General features: G+C 48.5%; 1 protein-coding gene across 8 annotated transcripts in view; it reads left to right on the top strand.

Moving 5' to 3' along the window:
• The window catches only part of EXOC6B (exocyst complex component 6B), a 329120-nt gene that overhangs the window by 149104 nt on the left and 162397 nt on the right, over positions 1-17619 (top strand). For all 8 annotated transcript variants that reach the window (XM_074904236.1, XM_074904237.1, XM_074904233.1 and 5 more), the window contains one exon: positions 7510-7686. In XM_074904236.1, coding sequence (XP_074760337.1) covers positions 7510-7686 — 177 coding nt within the window. The remainder of the gene's footprint in view (positions 1-7509; positions 7687-17619) is intronic.

Genomic DNA, 17619 nt, shown 5'->3' with positions numbered 1-17619 from the left:
GGGTTGACGTGCTGTCGCTTGCTGCTGGAGCTGCCTCCAGGTTTTGGTTACTAAGCTGAGAATATTCCTGCGTTGGGGGTGATGATGCTGGGGGCTAGAGACCTCGTTGAGTGCTTTCAGATAGATGAGGACATTTCCTTGGTGCTCTGTTGGCTGCTTGCTGCAAGCTCCAGTGCTTCGCTCTGGTTATCTTCAGTGCAAGCCCTGAGCCCAAGCAAGATGAAGGCAGAGTGTGTCCTTAAGTCAAAGCCTGAGACTCTTCCTTTACTCCTTCCCTCCCTTCTCCATCCACATCTCCTTTTCTCCCGATGCTGGTCTCTGGGAAAGCAAGCCCTTTGTCTGGATTTTTCCTTTTTAATAGTTTTGGCAAAAAAAACCCCTATTGCCTCTGTCATGCCCTGATTGTCAGAGAGCATGTTGAAACAAACCCTTGCTCAGAAAATAATTACTAGTCCTCAGTGCCTGAGAGAGTACTTAAAGCTGAGGCTTGGTCCTACACGGGTTTGTGCACCTGAGTCATTCTGGGACGGGGAGGGTGAGAGTTGGACCCTCTCACCTGTGACTGGTTTTGGTTGCGATTACCTTGCTGCTCCCTCTCTTTCGCAGTGGGGTTTGGTTTGGTTGCAATTAGGCTAACGAGAGGTTAAACCAAAGTGTGGGAGTTTCCACTTGTGCTTTGAGTCATAATTAAATCTCGTCAGGGAAAGAGATGCCTCTTCAATGTTATATGAAAAGGCAGCGTAAAAAAACCCCCGACATCAGAGCGTGGTTTACAGTGCTGCATATAGCAGGGGATTTCGTATGAAGGTGCTCAGCATTTAAAAAGGAATTTTAAATTGTTGGTAAAAGTTAATCAAAGAATATGCAGCCGGTTGCTTAACAGAGAGCAGTAAACTGTTGATCTCAGCCCGGCTCGCGAAGTGCTTGGGACTGATTAAACAAAGACCCGAGCTGTGGAGTTGTCAGGGCCACGGTCTTTAATGTGTTTGAAATACTTTGTAGAGCTGCCGTCCTCCTACTGCTTTTAGTCCGCTTATCTAATTTTCAGCTTCTTCACTCCATGTAAATGTGATAAATAAACTTTGTAATCACATAACTGAGCTACTTTTGATGCCTGCCTTGCAGATACCTTGTTCTTGAGGCTAGATCACACAGAAGTGTAAATCAGCACTTTGCTCAATAAAGGACTTCTTAAAAAATGGCTTTTGCTCTTTTATTGTGCAGCTGACCTGGAGGACTTTGTTGCTTAAGTCTTTTTATCAATGCTAATGCGATAAACTTCTTTTTACACCTCCTAGGAAAGGAGAGTCTTGATCATTCCTTTCTCCAAGTGCTGTACTGCAGGAGCTTCCCCAAAGAACAGTCGAGGTTTAATAGGTTTTGTATAAAATGCTGAATTAACCAAGTTACTCTTTACAACAAACTCTGAGGATATAAATAACGCTGACCTTGTCTTGCGGGTAACGAAGAGGAGCCAGGAGTGTAGAGACGAGGATAAATCACTGGGTGAAAGCAAAAGCAAAGGGACAATTGCGTGTTCTCCATTGCACACTTGATGTCAAAAATTTATGTTTGAGGAAAATTGATATTTGGGAATATCAGGATCACAAGCTGCCTTTTAGCAGCGGGTGGGCTCAGGTGGAAGAATCATTTTTAGGGAAGGAGGAGTGGGAGGTTGAAGCAAAGTCTCTGCAGGCTGTTGGGGAGAGCAAACTTGTTGAATACTGCATTTCTAAACTTATTTTTTTTAATGACCAAGAATCGAGTTTAAAAAATCATGTTCTTAGGCCTAGTTTCCTGTGCTGATGGTGGACTTTGTCAGACAAACCTCCGACAAATTGTTTTCTCTGATAACCAGTTAACACCGAGAAAGCAGATAGGCAAAAACTCTTATCATCTTGACAAGCGACGGGCTTTTTTGTTAAAACTCAAACCAGAAGCTGTGTCAGTGTGTTGAGTTTACACCTTGCAATAATAATCCGTGCTTTTATCTGATCGGAGGGGGATTTTATAACTTTCGAATGGGTCTTTGGCAGGGAGCCAGCCCTACTGTCATTTTTTATTAACTTCTTTTTTTTTTTTTTTTTTCCCCCTGTAGTCCGTCTGCTTTTTTTTGTAATATTGTTTAAGGAATATGTATCCCATTCCTAAGGGTATTGGGAAACAGTATTTTAAAGTTCTGTGTCTCAGCCCATTAGAGGGGTCTATAAAACAATCGCGGCAGCAAATATGCAGTAACTAATCAAAACCACTGAAGCTAACCACAGCGGTACTTCATTCCCTTTAAATCATAAAACTTCTTTTTTGCTGTGCCTTATCTACTGTCTCATCAGGAAAGAGCTAATTAGATTCTTCTAAAAAGTAAATATTGTCAGTTCGTTGGTGGGTGGAGGTGACAGGAGGTAAGACGTGCTCGCTGTCAACATTGGCAAAGCGATGCAGAAAACAAGGCGAAGTTATAAAAACCCTATAAAAAGCTATTTGAGTTTTAAAGGAGCTCGTTCCCTGTGTAGGTGGTATAACAACTTTCCCTTGCATGGGTACGGCTTCTGTAGGCAGAGCCTGGAGGAGGCCACGACCTGCTTTGCTTCTCCGTGTCATTTCTCAGCTTGGCTATGCAGGTTGGGGTTGTAGGTCTGGAGCCGTGTTCGCTTGATGACAAGTAGTCAAGTTCCTTTGAAAAATTCCACGACAAAAAAATGTAACTGCTGCTTGTCACTAGTGTTTTCAGGCAATAAATATTTAATTTCTCATGCAGAATGTTGGGTTGGTGCGCTCGGTTGGGTGGGTGGGCTCGGCTGAGTTGCGATGGGGTGGTGAGGGTAGAGTTGCTGCTCCAAAGCTTGCAGGATGGAGTGGAAAGTACTGAGGACTTGTATTTAGGGCTCTTGTATGACATTTTTTTGGGGGAATACCCCCCAGAGCTATATCCTGTAAGGCTGAGCGCTTGGTGGAGTGATGTCCAGATAACGTAAAAGAAGCCGATGGCTGGGGAGGGAAAACAAGTCATAAATGTAGAAGAGTTGTTTTCTCCTTTTGTTCCTTTGATTGTCTGTTTCTCATGCAACAACAGCAAAAGAGATCGATTCTTCTGGTTGCATTCAGCCAACAAAAACCTACCAACATCTCAGCTGTGGAGATGAAGGTCTCCTGGACTGCCCAGTGGCCAACCTCAGTCTGGTTACAACAGCAAACGCAGGTCGCTGACCTGAACCTGGAGCTGGAAAGCTGCTTCTGCTTCTTCTATCCCCCCTCCTGGAAATAGCGTTGCTGTTAGGGGGATTGGGGTTTCAGAGCCACGTGGGGTGTTCCTGCCCCGCACGGAGGCTGCCAGACAGTCACGTGGCTGAAGAAAGGGGCTCTGCTTGGAGGGAGTTTTGGCTACGTGAACCAAACGCTTTGCGTGTCGTTGCTAAACGTAACGTTAGCTACAACCAGACGTTTGGTTTCTTACCTCTTTTTTTAATTTTTTTATAATCGTCGCGTTTAGCAGAGAGTCAAGAGTTTGATAGTCTTGTATAATAGAGGCAATTTTACAGAATAATACAAAAATGCACTTGCTTTCATGTAAACCACACCAAAAGGTAAGGGGATTTTTTTATTTGATTTTTGTCCCTCGAGGGCTTTTCGCCTCCCCCGTAGCCCCAGGTCCCTCCGTTTCCAGAGGGCACGCTGGAGTGTCGCCTGCGCTTTGATGTGGTTTCTCAAGTGTGCCTCTTCACGGGGCTCCCTACAGATGCCTTTATGTGAAACAGAACATTAAAATCCAAATGTGCCTGATCTTCAGGTCATTTTTCATCCTTTATGTACGACATCAAATATATTACAGAGTTGTTCTGCTGCACCCCCAGCCCGGGAAGGTGCGGGTAACGAGGTGGGGGGAGGAGTGGGGAGTTCCTTGGCGGTTAAGCCCAAATTTCTCCTTAGTTGCTTCCTCTGGGCCTCTCCCCAGCTCTCTTTTTCTCTCAAGGTGAAACTGAAACCTCGGTGACTTCACCCAATCCTGCCAAAGTTAAAGAAAATTTGATATTTCTCACTTATAGGTCACTTCAGTCCAGATTGTTTCCTGCCAAGAGTGGGGGCAGGGGAAATGCCCTCCTGTTAATGGAAAAGCAATTACTATTATTTCTGGCGTGTACGTTGTGTCGTTCCAGCGTAACACCTAGATTATGGGCTCAGCTCGTATCACGCCGACTCCTCGGGCTCCCAGCTGGCTGGTGATGGGCTGTGCCCATCGTACGGCGGGGCGGGACGGGGGTTACGTGCTGTGATGTGCACGGGAGGGAATAAACATCAACTGGGTTACTCTGGGGCTGTTTGGCGGTCTTTAAGGTAGAAATCTCTGGAAAAATCTCGTCTCAGTTAGAACTTCCACCCTAGTTCCTAAAGGTACGAATTGCTCTTGGTAAGCTGCGAAGCTTTTGTGCCATTGGGAGCATCTCTCTGGCTGCTTTTTGTGGATCTTTAGGAGGTGGAACATCCATCTTTTTTTTTCCTTTTTTTATATTTCTCAGTTGGTCCCCGAACTTTTAATTCAGGTCAGAATTTTTCTCTTGATACACTTTGGTTTATTTGCATTTAAAGTGCGCAAAATGCAAAATGTGGTGTTTGAATTTGGATGTCCAACCCCTTGGCCTAGAGCGATGACTTTATCTAGAAAGTCAGACTTCCTTGGCTTTGGGGTTTTATCAATACTAGTGTTTCTCAGGTCTTGTCAATATTTGATTTGGATCTCAGCAATGTTGGCACGTGGCCAGTGGATGTTTTGTAGCACTGTGCTTCTCCAGGGAGCGTAGCTGAAGCTGAAGGATGAGATTAATACCTCTAGTTTGAAAAGAGATGGGGGAGCAAGAGAACGTGTCTTCTGAGACCGTGTCCACAGGGTCCTCTGGTGAGACTAATTCTGTGTTCAGCCTAAAATGCTGAATGTTACACGCTTAGGGCTTCAACAGTGAAGTTCAGAGCTGGCGGCAGCACCCTTCAGCTTGTTAGCCCGGATTTTTCCTCTCCCATGACCACTTTTTCTGCTGTGATCTTGCTACGCCCTGTTTAATGATCCATTTCAAGCACAATGTTTTATCCCGAACTTTGCATTTTCCCATTCTTTGATTTCTTCTCTTTCTAGAGGAAAAAAGATTACATAAATTTGAGAGATTTTAATGAGTACACTGGGCTTGCTTTTGGTGTAATTTACAGTGGATTCAGTGTTATAACTTCATTACGCTTCAGTTGAGTAACTTATGTCATAAATGGGCGTATCTGAGAGTGGAATCAAGCCTTGAATCTCTTTGTTGTGTGGGCTTCAGAAGGACCAAGCGCTTACTCCCCTTTTTGAAGTCCTAATTCTCTTTATATGATGTTGCAATGTCTTTCTATAGAGTTGTGCCTCTGAAGTTCAAGATTTCTAATGCAAAAAATACTACTTTCCCCCCAATTGCTTCAAGTATTGATGTTGCTAGAAAAATTTGTCTTCAGCAGTGTTCACACAGACCTTTTCCTGTGGCTTTGTTGCAAAAATCCCTATTGTTGAGACTGATCCCTTAAGAGGTCTTTTTAATAGGCTTGGTTGGTTGTCCCCTTGCTCAGCTGTTACTTCTCTTGTAGGAGCACTTATAGTAAACATCAAGGATACTACTTCTTTCCAACCACTAGAGGTCAAGATTGTGCTATGGCACAGCACAGGGCTGCTCATCATGTAAGGTTTAGCTGTAACTCCTGGTGCAACCGCGTCTAGTGTCAGCGATACATATTTAATTTTATTATCAATTGCTGTGTTCATTAATTAAGACAAAGCCGATTGTACGTGCACGGTGCGAAGGGCCCTTTGCCTTAGACAGCGGTAGAGCCCGGTGGATTTTGTAAGGGTTGGGATATCTGTGCCGTGCTTGGGTTTTAATATTCTTCAGATCTACACAAGTGATCGGTCTCTGATGGAGTCTTTCTTCCCAAGGAGGGATTCAAAAGGGAGTTGAGCTGAGAGAGGCTGTCAAAATAAAACTCGCTCATGAATTATTTTTGTGTGATATTAATACTTGTAAGTGTTTAAAAGGAAATAATTTTGAAGGTTTGCACTCTGGATAGAGCTTTCTACTTTCTGCAGTTCAGGTAGCAAAAGTAAGTAGTGTGTTGGGTGTTTTGTGGGTTTTTTTTTTTTTTTTTTTCTTCCCATAGATTCCACGTGTTTTACTTCTCCATTGTTTTCCTAGCACAGATGGTTTCACTGACAACAATTGTATCTACAATACAATTTCTACTATTCCTTCTTCCTTCCAAAGCCAGGCTGGCACGGTAGCGTGGGGCGGGGGACAGTCCCCTTTAGCCACTTTTTTTTGTCTCCTGTTGTAGGGGAGCAGTAAAATAGCCGGGTATTCAGGTTGTGCAGGTAATTGCTAGAAATAGAGTTTATATTAATAACTGAAATATATAAAAACCTCATTCTTTTTTAAAAAGAAACCTACCATCTAAAATAACATTTTCAGAAAGACATCTGGATGATTTCCATACACCTTTCTTCTCGTGTATAAAAATTTTATAGAAAAATGTGGGAGGGATCCTATAAATCTGTGTGTATATATGCATATAAATTTCAGGCTTTGAGAGTGTTTAGTTTCTAGTCACACCAGAGCAGAAGCCCACATGTGCAGAACCCCCCACATCCCTTGGCTTGGCCTTTTTCCCCGTCGTTTTGGCCACAGTTTGGCATTTGCAGTGAGACCAGTGTCTCTGTGCTGTTCCCTCTCCTTGCTTTTCCCATTCAGTTTGAAGTTCTTGGTCAACTCCCTTGAACAATTAGGGCTAAACCATTTTTTTCCTGTCAGATATCATGCTCGGTAACCACAAGGAAACTAAACGTGGTTTTTTGCTTTGACTCTGCTGCCAACAGACCCCAAACCCCGAGAACAGGTATCAACAGTGGATCGAGGGAGCTCCATCAAGTCGTGTGTTTTGCTCCCTGGATCACGGTGCTTCTCCCAGTGAGCAATTTTTTTTTTGTTCAATACCTTTTACAGCTCATTCTGTACATCAGCAACGTCCAATTAAGCTCTCCTGGGGTACCACAAAAATGCTTTCAGGAACCTCTGGGGTCCAGATGTGGAATGTTTTGTGCTGACATGGGTTGAAAAGAGGAACAAATCCAACGGTTAAGTACGTCCTTTAATTTAGCCTGTGACAGTCACCACATGGCCTATGGGCTAATATTTCTGCATCTGTGCTGTAAATAGATCAATATGGCAGTATGATGGGTTTGGCATTTTGATTTGTGAAGAGTCAGAATATTGTTTGTATTGTTGCATAATCCCTGGAATGGTTTTCAAATGAATCTTTGGTTTCTTCGGAATATCTGGGTTAGGAAAAACATAACGTTTCTAAGTTCCATTAAGTGTGTGTTTTATTTTGTCTCATTTGTCATATTTCATGACCGATTGCATCTTTTGGCTGGAAAAAGACAGAAAGAATAATCGGAGGATGCTGTTGTAAAAGGTGAAATCTGCTTTTTTTTTTTCCTAGGCACAGCAGCAAAGAAACCTGGACAATATTGTATCACAACATCCCAGGATAAGCGGGGGGAAGAAATCCAAGAAAGAAGTCTGCGCAAGCTCAGATCTGGAGGTAAAAAACACTAGCCCCATGTCTGAGCAAGATTCGGGTATCCTGGATGTTGAAGATGAGGATGAGGATGAAGAGGTAACTGTATAACATCAAATCCAGGAGACGGGGCGCTTTGGGGGTGACGAGTGGTGGCTCAAATGGTGTTTGCACCTCGCGCAGCCTTTGGCGTTGCTGCTCAGCGTGTGGTGGAGATGCAGGACGGGCTGGAGGACGTGGGGTGTGTTGCAGTATTGGGTTATTTTACCCTCTTGTCCCTGTTCTCGTTAGCAAGCTCAGCAGAGGGGCCGAGTAGCGTTTTGAGAACCAAGCAGCCCGTGTCTTCTGTCCCCCAGCTCCAAGGTTGTGCTTCGGGGCGCGCTTGGGCAGGCGGTTTGGTATCTGGCTTTCATTTAAAAAAAGATGAATCGCTGCACAGCGCACGAGAGACTTGGCCTTTTTGTGGGGTGTGTGTCTGGGTGGCAGGGACGTACTTTGTGTCGAAAAGGATCGCATTTAAATGCAATTTTAACTCCTTGATGTGCTCCCTTCTTTTTGTCTCTCTTTCTGCTGCTGCTTCCTCAGACCTGTTGTGATTTTTGGTGTTTTTTTGTTTGTTTGTTTTTTGTTTTTTTTGTTTTTTTTTGTTAACCATGAAGCGTAACCTCGCTGATTGTGCTGGTTGTTCTTCCCTCCCTGTGCCAGATAGTACATGACGTGGGATATCTTGGATGCATGGTGCTTAAAATGCAAGAGAGGCCTGTTCCTCTGCATTTCAGGAAGGGCAGCTTGGAGATACCTTCTTGGAGTGCAGGTCATGAGGTCTTGAGCTTGTTGGTGTGTTCATTTCTTGTGATGCGCTCTTTTGGCAAATATTATCTGCCCTGTTGGATGCTTTTTCTCTTCTTGCTGAAGCCTCTGTTATGTCAAGAGAATGATCTTTTCAGTGACAACCTGTAACTGAATTGGGAAGTCTTTGTTGCCCTCAACTTGACAGTCACTGACCCGCCAAAGAAAATGAAGAACAAGTTTCTGAAGTTTAAAATGTGGGTTGCACGAGTGGTTCTGTGCTCGTGTTCTGCCTCTTTCCCCACAGTTCAATTCTCTCTTCCTCACCTCTGCTGCACTTCCAGAGCAGACCAAGGAGAATCACCACTTGCTTCACAGGGACCAAACTGTGGGGTACGACCCAGAGCCCTCACACTGCACTGAAACCCTCTGGGTGGGCTATTTCCAGCAGCACGGAAACAGAACAGAAGTTAAACAAAAGAAAAATCAGTGAGAAGGGCATGTTTCTTGAAAACAAGCTTTGATTTGAATAGATCTATTTGGGTGTTTTCCCCGTTAAAATATAAAAATCTGGTCCTTCAGTACTTCTTGTTCAATCTCACTCTAAAAATCTCTCACTTGCTGTGGAGTCGGTTCTTGCCAACCCAGGCGACAGTGTGAACCGTGGTGGTACCTGTGTTCTGTGCAGAGTTGGAGTCAATTAGCATTAGAAATGAGAATTTAATGTAAATTAGAATCGAAAGGTATAGGGAAAAAGATAAGGAAAACATTCAGGAGGGAAGAATTTAAAGTCAATAATTTGTAGAGCGCAGTTGGGAGAAATCTAACTGCATCCATCAGACTGATTTAACTCATCTGGAGGCAGATGAAATCCCATCTCTGGGTGCGTTTAGGGCCGGGCTGGTAGTGAGGGAATAAACTTGCAGGAGGGGTGATGGGCTGAGGTGGACAGGCAGAAGGGAGCAGGGCGGGCAGGGTGAGCAGTGCGGGCAGGACAGGGTGAGCGGTGCGGGCAGGGCGAGCGGTGCGGGCAGGGCGGGCAGGGTGAGCGGTGCGAGCAGGGCAGGCAGGGTGAGCGGTGCAGGCAGGGTGAGCGGTGCGGGCAGGGCGAGCGGTGCGGGCAGGGCGAGCGGTGCGGGCAGGGCGGGCAGGGCGAGCGGTGCGGGCAGGGCGGGCAGGGCGAGCGGTGCGGGCAGGGCAGGGCGGTGCGGGCAGGGCGGGCAGGGTGAGCGGTGCGGGCAGGGTGAGCGGTGCGGGCAGGGCGGGCAGGGTGAGCGGTGCGGGCAGGGCAGGGCGGGCAGGGCGGTGCGGGCAGGGCGGGCAGGGTGAGCGGTGCGGGCAGGGCGGTGCGGGCAGGGTGAGCGGTGCGGGCAGGGTGAGCGGTGCGGGCAGGGCGGGCAGGGCAGTGCGGGCAGGGTGAGCGGTGCGGGCAGGGCGGGCAGGGTGAGCGGTGCGGGCAGGGCAGGGCGGGCAGGGTGAGCGGTGCGGGCAGGGCAGGGCGGTGCGGGCAGGGCGAGCGGTGCGGGCAGGGCGGGCAGGGCGAGCGGTGCGGGCAGGGCGAGCGGTGCGGGCAGGGCGAGCGGTGCGGGCAGGGCGGGCAGGGTGAGCGGTGCGGGCAGGGCGAGCGGTGCGGGCAGGGCGAGCGGTGCGGGCAGGGCGGTGCGGGCAGGGCGGGCGGTGCGGGCAGGGCGGTGCGGGCAGGGCAGTGCGGGCAGGGCCCGGGGCCGCTGTCCGTGGTGATGAAACGGAGCGCGGCGGGGGCAGCACCCGCAGGAGCCCCCTCCCTGCTCGGCCCGGCCGCAGGGAGCCCTCAGCCCCCTTTCCCCACTGTTATGCTGCGGGGAGAAGGGACGGAGAGCGGTCTGGTTCCCGATGAGCTTAGCTCTCCCCCGTGCTCCTGCCTCCTGTGGGTCTTTAACTTTTTTGGAAGGAAAATGTTTTCTTTATTAGTACAAAGAGATCTCTCATCTGGAGATAGAGCCAGTAAATCTGAAGGAGCCTCACTGTGCCTGAAGGCTACATCTGACAGCTGGGGGTGTTGTCTACCTGGGCTTTAGTAAAGCCTCTGACACGGTTTCCCACAGCGTTCCCCTGGAGAAACTGGCTGCTCATGGCTTGGGTAGGCGCACTCTTTGCTGGGTAAAAAACTGTCTGGACAGCTGAGCTCAAAGTGTTTTGGTGAATGGAAGTAAACCCAGTTGGCAGCCCAGTGTTCCCCAGGGCTCGGTATTGGGGCCAGTTCTGTTTAATTTCTTCATCAGGGGTCTGGACAAGGGGATCAAGTGCACCCTCAGGAAGTTCACAGACAACACTGAGTTGGACAGGAGTGTTGATGTGCTGGAGGGTAGGAAGGGTCTACAGAGGGATCTAGAGAGGCTGGAGCAATGGGCTGAGGCCAGCTGTGCAAGGTTTAACAAGGCTCAGTACTGGGTCCTGCAGCTGGGGCACAATAACCCCACACAATGCTACAGGCTTGGGGCAGAGTGGTGGGAGAGCTGCCTGGTGGGAAAGGATCTGGGGGTGTTAGTCAACAGTTGGCTGAATATGAGCTGGTGGTGTGCCCAGTGGCCAAGAAGGCCGATGGCATCCTGGCTTGTGTCAGCACTGGCGTGGCCAGCAGGGACAGGGAAGGGATCTGAGCCCTGGGCTCGGCACTGGGGAGGCCGCCCCTCGGTGAGGGGGTTCAGTTCTGGGCCCCTCACCCCAAAAAGGCCATTGAATGACTCGAGCGTGGCCAGAGAAGGGCAACGGAGCTGGGGCAGGGTCTGGAGCACAGGTCTGCTGGGGAGCGGCTGGGGGAACTGGGGGGGGTTCAGTCTGGAGCAGAGGAGACTGAGGGGAGACCTGGCCCTCTACAATTCACCGAAAAGAGATTGGAGCAAGGTGGGGGTTGATCTCCCAAGTAACAAGTGATAGGTCAAGAGGAAACGCCCTCAGGTTGCACCAGGAGAGGTTTAAGTTGGATATTAGGAACGATTTCTTCACTGAAAGGGTTGTCAGTCATTGGAACAGGCTGCCCAGGGAAGTGGTGGATTCACGATGCCTGGAGTATTTAAAAGACGTGTAGGTGTGGTGCTTGGGGACATGGTTCAGTGGTGGCCTTGGCAGCGTTGGGTTAATGGCTGGACTCCATCATCTTAAAGTTCCTTTCCAACCTAAACGATTCTGTGATTCTGCTCTGTGAGTGTGTAGCCCTCACCCAGTTGCTCACTCTCCCCCCCAGTCCCTCAGAAGAACTGAGGAGAGAGTGTGAAGGGTAAAAATGAGAAAACTTGTGGTTCGAGATAAAGACAGTTTAATAAATGAAGGGAAAGGAAATCACCCACCACCTTCCACCCGCAGACTGATGCCCAGCCAGTGTCAGACAATGGGTACTTTTTAAAAAATCTCCCCCTTTTACCCCAGTTTTACATATGAGCGTGGCATTACGTGGTACAGAAGATCCCTTCGGTCAGTTGGGCTCAGCTGTCCCAGCCGTGTCCCCTCACATCCCCCTGCCCAGCCCCAGCCTCCTCGCCGGGGGGTGCAGAGCAAGAACCAGAGAAAGGTCTTGGTGCTTTAGCAATAGCTAAACCACTGGTGTGTTATCAACACCGTTTTGATGACACATACGGGCTGCAGTGAAGAGAACGAACACACCATCCCAGCCCAAACCAGTGCAATTTGTAAACTGGGAGGTTCTTGGGTGAGGGTTCTCTAAAGAGAAAAATTTGGTTTTTATGGTTGATGGCTTCATTCCTAGCTTTCCACGTTTTAAGTGTGACTCTCCTGCTTATTTTGCCTGTGCGGTGACAAAAGGGAGAGTTAAAATACTCTTAATACAGCATTTGAGTCTCCGAAGTTAATCCTCGTTGCTTCAAATGATTTGTATTGAGTGTCCTGAGTGAACTCTATCTCATTTCCCACACAGCCCCCGTGGTCTGGAGCGCTGAAGAAGGCTTCCTGGGTTTGGGGGGACTGTACTGCCCCTCACCAAGCTTGCTGAGGCTTAGTGTTCTCACAGAACCCCAGAACCATTCCGGTTGGAAAAGCCCCTCGGGATCACCGAGCCCAACCCTCAGCCCGACTCTGCAAAGTTCTCCCCTACCCCACATCCCCCACAGCTCATCCCAACGGCCCTGAAACCCCCCCAGGGATGGGGACTCCCCCCTCCCTGGGCAGCCTGTGCCACTCTCGGACCACTCTTGCTGGGAAACATTTTCTCCTCCTGCCCAGTCAAATTTCTTCTTGAGAAAATATGAAATACTGCTAACAAGAAAACCTAGAGAAAGAAAAGGCAGACCCTTGTTAGAATAAAGTCCATAGGCAAGTAACGAAATGATCCTGAAGCATCCAAAGACTGGTAGCTCTTGCTCTTGATGTGTCACAGCCAGTAAAACCAACCAGTAAGTGCAGGCTTGGATTTGGAAGACGGGCAGTGAACGCTGGTTGAATATGGGAAGGGAGGAGTGAAGGGTGCCTTGCACCCACTCCTGCTCAGGGCTGAAAGCAGGATGGCCCTGGGTGTTTCTGATTTAAGTTTAGGTGATCCTGGTGTATAGGCTGGAAATAGTGGGATAAGTTTGGGGTTTTTTTTCCCTCTAGGAGATATCTGAGGCTCTTGAGCAAGCTGTGTTTGGGATTTCTCCACATAAGCTGCATGATCTGTTCTGGAGATCCCGTGATTGCTCACCCATATGGAGCAACCCCTTCATCCCACAGCAAAATTTATAGGAAAAGCTTTGAAAGGGAAGAAAGAGCAGAAGGGTTTTCCTTTTACTGTTTCATGTATTCCAGCGTAGGTCATCCTCTCCCTTGGAGCAGCATCAGAGAGCTCTGCCAGCCGCATTCAGGAGGACAAATACAGGACGTGGTTCTCCAGTTTGGAGACATCACGGTCCAGCCTTGTCCCCCTGAAGTCCAGGCGCCTCGCTGAGGTGGGAGCAGGCCCAGCTGCAGAGGGAGCTGGGACAAGGCTCCAATTCAGTTTTTATGAATGTCAAATTGCAAAAGGAGAATTTGCATTTCACAGTGAGTAGCTCTGCGGTCTCTTCAGTTTGTGCCAGCTGTTCCCTTTGTAGTAAAAAGCATCCAGAAAACTACAAAGCTCATCCAGATTCTTCTCATTTTCAGTGATTTTTTTTTTTTTTTTTTTTTTTTTTTTTTCTGCAATCCTGTTGAATACAGCAGGACAAACTCACCCGTGTTGTGCCTTGTTCCTTCTTGTCCCCAAAAATGACTGGTCAGGTGTCTGTGAAGTGGTTGGGTCGAGCTGGACTCCCTGGTGCTCCTTTGTGAGAGAGAGGAAGTTCTAAAGAAGGACATCACGCTTCAGAGTAACGGCTGCTCAACTGTTTTTGAAGAACAAATCAACAAATTCCAGGCAGTTTTCTATTTGGAGGAGTTTGGCACTCGGGACATCAGCAGGTGGGAGGTGTAGCCAGAATTCATCATGCTTCTGGCGTTCTTTCAGGTTGACCTGGCTGTGGGAGTAAGTTGTAAGTTGTAATTCTCTAAGTAAATGAAACAGATTTCTTACAAAGTTTTGGGAGTTAGAGGGAGGGACCGCAGAGAGCTCCCTTATTTTTCCCTGATAAATGGCTTTGTTAGGTGCCATCAGCCTCCACCTTCTGTTTGCTTCCAATAGCAATTATGCAAAAAAACCATCTTGGACACTGCGAGAAACCTCTCTATTTCCAGACAAAGCTGTCTGCCTCTTGTCTATAACGTGAGCCAGAGTGAGATCAGTTAGTCTGCAGCACCATCTGGCCACTTCCAGTGTCACAGTATCCTGAGCATCCTCCTGACTGTGCAAATACATTCCGTTTTTTCCCCTGAGGTTCAGCCACGGGACACACTGGGACACCCAAAGGGCACCAAGACCACACGAGATGTAACAAATCCACAGCGGGGTTTGTTCTGTACCTCCTTTCAGCGTGGGGTAAAGTGCCTCCTGGCTGCTGGGACCCAAAGATACTTGGTGAATCACAGGAGGGTTTGGGTTGGAAGGGACCTTTAAGTTCATTCAGTGCCACCCCCCTGCCCCGGGCAGGGCCACCTTCCACCAGCCCAGTTTGCCCAAAGCCCCGTCCAACCTGGCCTTGAGCCCTTCCAGGGAGGGGACATCTACCCTTCCAGGGAGGGGCTTTAAATTAAAAGAGGGTAGATTCAGACTAGATACCAAGAAGAAATCATTTACAATGTGGCTGGTGAAACACTAGCACAGGCTGCCCAGAGAAGCTGTGGCTGCCCCCTCCCTGGAAGGGTTCAAGGCCAGGTTGGACGGGGCTTTGGGCAACCTGGGCTGGTGGAAGGTGGCCCTGCCCGGGGCAGGGGGGTGGCACTGGGTGATCTTTAAGATCCCTTCCAACCCAGACCAGTCTGGGATTCTATGATCTTTCTTATAAGCCCCCTTTCAGCCCTGGGGGGCCGCTCTAAGGTCTCCCCGGAGCCTTCTCTTCTCCAGCTGAACCCCCCAACATTTTCAGCCTGTCCTCACAGGGGGCTCCAGCCCCCCGAGCATCTCCGTGGCCTCCTGCAGACTCCCTCCAACAGGTCCATGTCTGTCTTGTGCTGAGGATCCCAGGCTGGATGCAGTGCAGAACCAACACTGCTTTCAGCAGCAGTTTAATTCTGTCGATGAACGGATGTTTTCTGCCACGTGTGCATTGTAAAACACCTGTCCTGGTGTTTAAAGTCTGGAGGCTTTTTTCCCTTCACTGAAAGAGGGGAGAATGTATCTGTGCTTGTGTCGTGTCTTTACATCAAAACGTAACAAGGATCAGAGATTCAAGCTGTCGTATCACAAATTACCTAAAGCCGGACCAGAGCACGCCTTAACTCAGGGCCAGCCTTGTGTTGGTGGCAGCCACAGTTAAACATTTCCATGGCAAACTTGCCTTCCATGGGTTAAATTCGCTACAGTCAGTGTTTAACCCGACTGAAAATGTTCTTTCAAGAAGAGAAGGGTTGGCTGTTTACAGAGACTGACAGGTCTGCCTCTGCTCCCAGCACCGGGGACGTGCTGGATGCAGGACTTGGGAATGAGCTTTGTGAAGCTGATGTTTTGTGGACTGGGAGAATTTTGGACAAGATGAATAAATTCTTTGTTCTGCAAATCAAAAGGAAAATATAAAAAAAAAGATTAGACTGAAGGAGAGATGTCAGGGGAGTAATCAGTCCTGTTGTTGGGGCGGCTCTAGTTCTCATTTCATCATCAGGTTTCAAAAATCAAAGATTTATTTATTTTTTGAACGCTGGCAGCTTTGGCTAAGAAAATCAAGTCACTGCTAACGGGGATGTGCTAAGCCTGGATTTTTAGATATGTGTAATTATCTAAATATTAGATGAATATCTAAATATGTAAATATTAGATATGTTTACATTGTGCAATGTGTTGAACTAGCCACAGAGATAATTTCATATATTCTGTATATTCAAAGGCCTGTATTGGTTAGTCTGGAAAGATTTCAAACGGTAGGATTATTATTTCTTCTGTTGTAGGGCTATGGCTATATATGGAAGAGGTGGTCTGTTCTTTTCCTTAAAAATATATTGTAGGTTTCTATCCTGCATAAAACCCTAGCACAGGTTTTGGGTGCTTGGCCTTCTGTCTGCAAAAAAGCTTTCTTGTGGTCCAGGACTTGCACTTCCACGTCTGATAGTGTTCTACCTAGATTAGCAGTTTTAAAGCTCTTAATGTCTCAGAGATGTTAACTCTGCAGAATAGGCCAGCAGATTTTTTGTGAGAGTGTGTGTGTGTGTGTGTGGGCTTAAAAGTTTTTGCAGAAGATCAGAGACTGTGAAAATGTTGCAGTCTGCTTTGAAAGAATTTCTCTGGGGGAGTAGACTCCGTTTTTGGCAATATCCTGATTTCACAAATCTTTATCAGAAATATTTCTCCGTGGACCATGTTCAACTAGTGCCCCAAATCCAAGAGGAGCAAAACCGTTTGATCCTGAATTCAAATTCATAGGAAAACATCGCCTGCTTTGATGATGTTGTGAAGGGATGACAGATCTCTCCTCCCTTAGAAAAACACAGGGTGGACTCGGGTCCATCCAGTCCAGCTTCCCCACGCTGATGGTGGTCGCCGGAGGATGGCTGGGTCGAGTGAGTGCTGATAGATCCCCATCTGCTTTAGCCATCTCCAGCAGTTTTGCAATCGGGGATTTCTGAGCCTGAAGTGTTTTACTGTTTTACCAACTGCAGACCGATTGCTCTTGGTGCTGGAGGGGTACGGCGAGGCAGAATCTCTACCCCGAGGAGTCTACAAACTGAAATCTGGACGTGGAGCTATTTAGGGAGCATTAGAAGGCCTAGGAGACTGCAAATGGAAAATAAATGGCTGGGAAGGTGTGATAAAATTGGCATTAATGCAATAAAACTGTTGCCTAGTGTTTGCAGTTGTCAAATATAATCTTGTAAAAGGTAAAAGCTGATGTTAGTGGGACAGTGAGCTGGGTTTCACAGCTGCCTGCTCTCGGTTCAGCCGTCACCCTTCTGCAGGGGCACGTGGAGCAGCCAGGATCAACATGGAAAGGGTCCCACGGGCGATGCCAGCCCCGTCCCTCGCTTGGAAACCTTCATCCTTCCTCCTGAACCCCCTGCCCGTCTGCAGGAGCTGCTCAGAGGGCACCCTGGGGTGCTCGCTGCAAGGGAGGGAGGAAATCGCCATCCTGGCTCCTGTCAGCACTAGTGTGGCCAGCAGGGACAGGGAGGTGACGGTCCCTGTGCTCGGCACTGGGGAGGCCACACCTGGAGGTTGTGTCCAGGTTTGGGCACCTCAATCCCAGAGAGATCTGGAGGGGCTGGAGCGAGGGCAGAGGAGGGCAACGAGGCTGGGGAAGGGCTGGAGAATCAATCCTGTGAGGAGGCAGGGCAGGAGCTGGGAGTGTTCAGTGTGAGGAGGAGGAGGCTGAGGGGAGCCCTCATCCCTCTCTGCAGCTCCTGCCAGGACATTGCAGAGAGGCTGGGGCTGGGCTCTGCTCCCAGGGGATCAGGGACAGGACAAGAGGGAACGGCTGGAAACTGCCCCAGGGGAGGCTCAGGCTGGGCAGGAGGAGAAAATGTTTCCCAGCAAGAGTGGTCTGAGAGTGGAACAGGCTGCCCAGGGAGGGGGGAGTCCCCATCCCTGGGGGGGTTTCAGGGCCGTTGGGATGAGCTGTGGGGGATGTGGGGTAGGGGAGAACTTTGCAGAGTCGGGCTGAAGGTTGGACTCGGTGATCCCGAGGGGCTTTTCCAACCCGAATGGTTCTGGGGTTC

Source organism: Athene noctua, chromosome 4, assembly GCF_965140245.1.
Source record: "Athene noctua chromosome 4, bAthNoc1.hap1.1, whole genome shotgun sequence".
In the NCBI taxonomy this organism is placed as follows: domain Eukaryota; kingdom Metazoa; phylum Chordata; class Aves; order Strigiformes; family Strigidae; genus Athene; species Athene noctua.
Note: the sequence above shows the minus strand (reverse complement) of the source record. Positions and strands in the feature narration are given on the sequence as shown.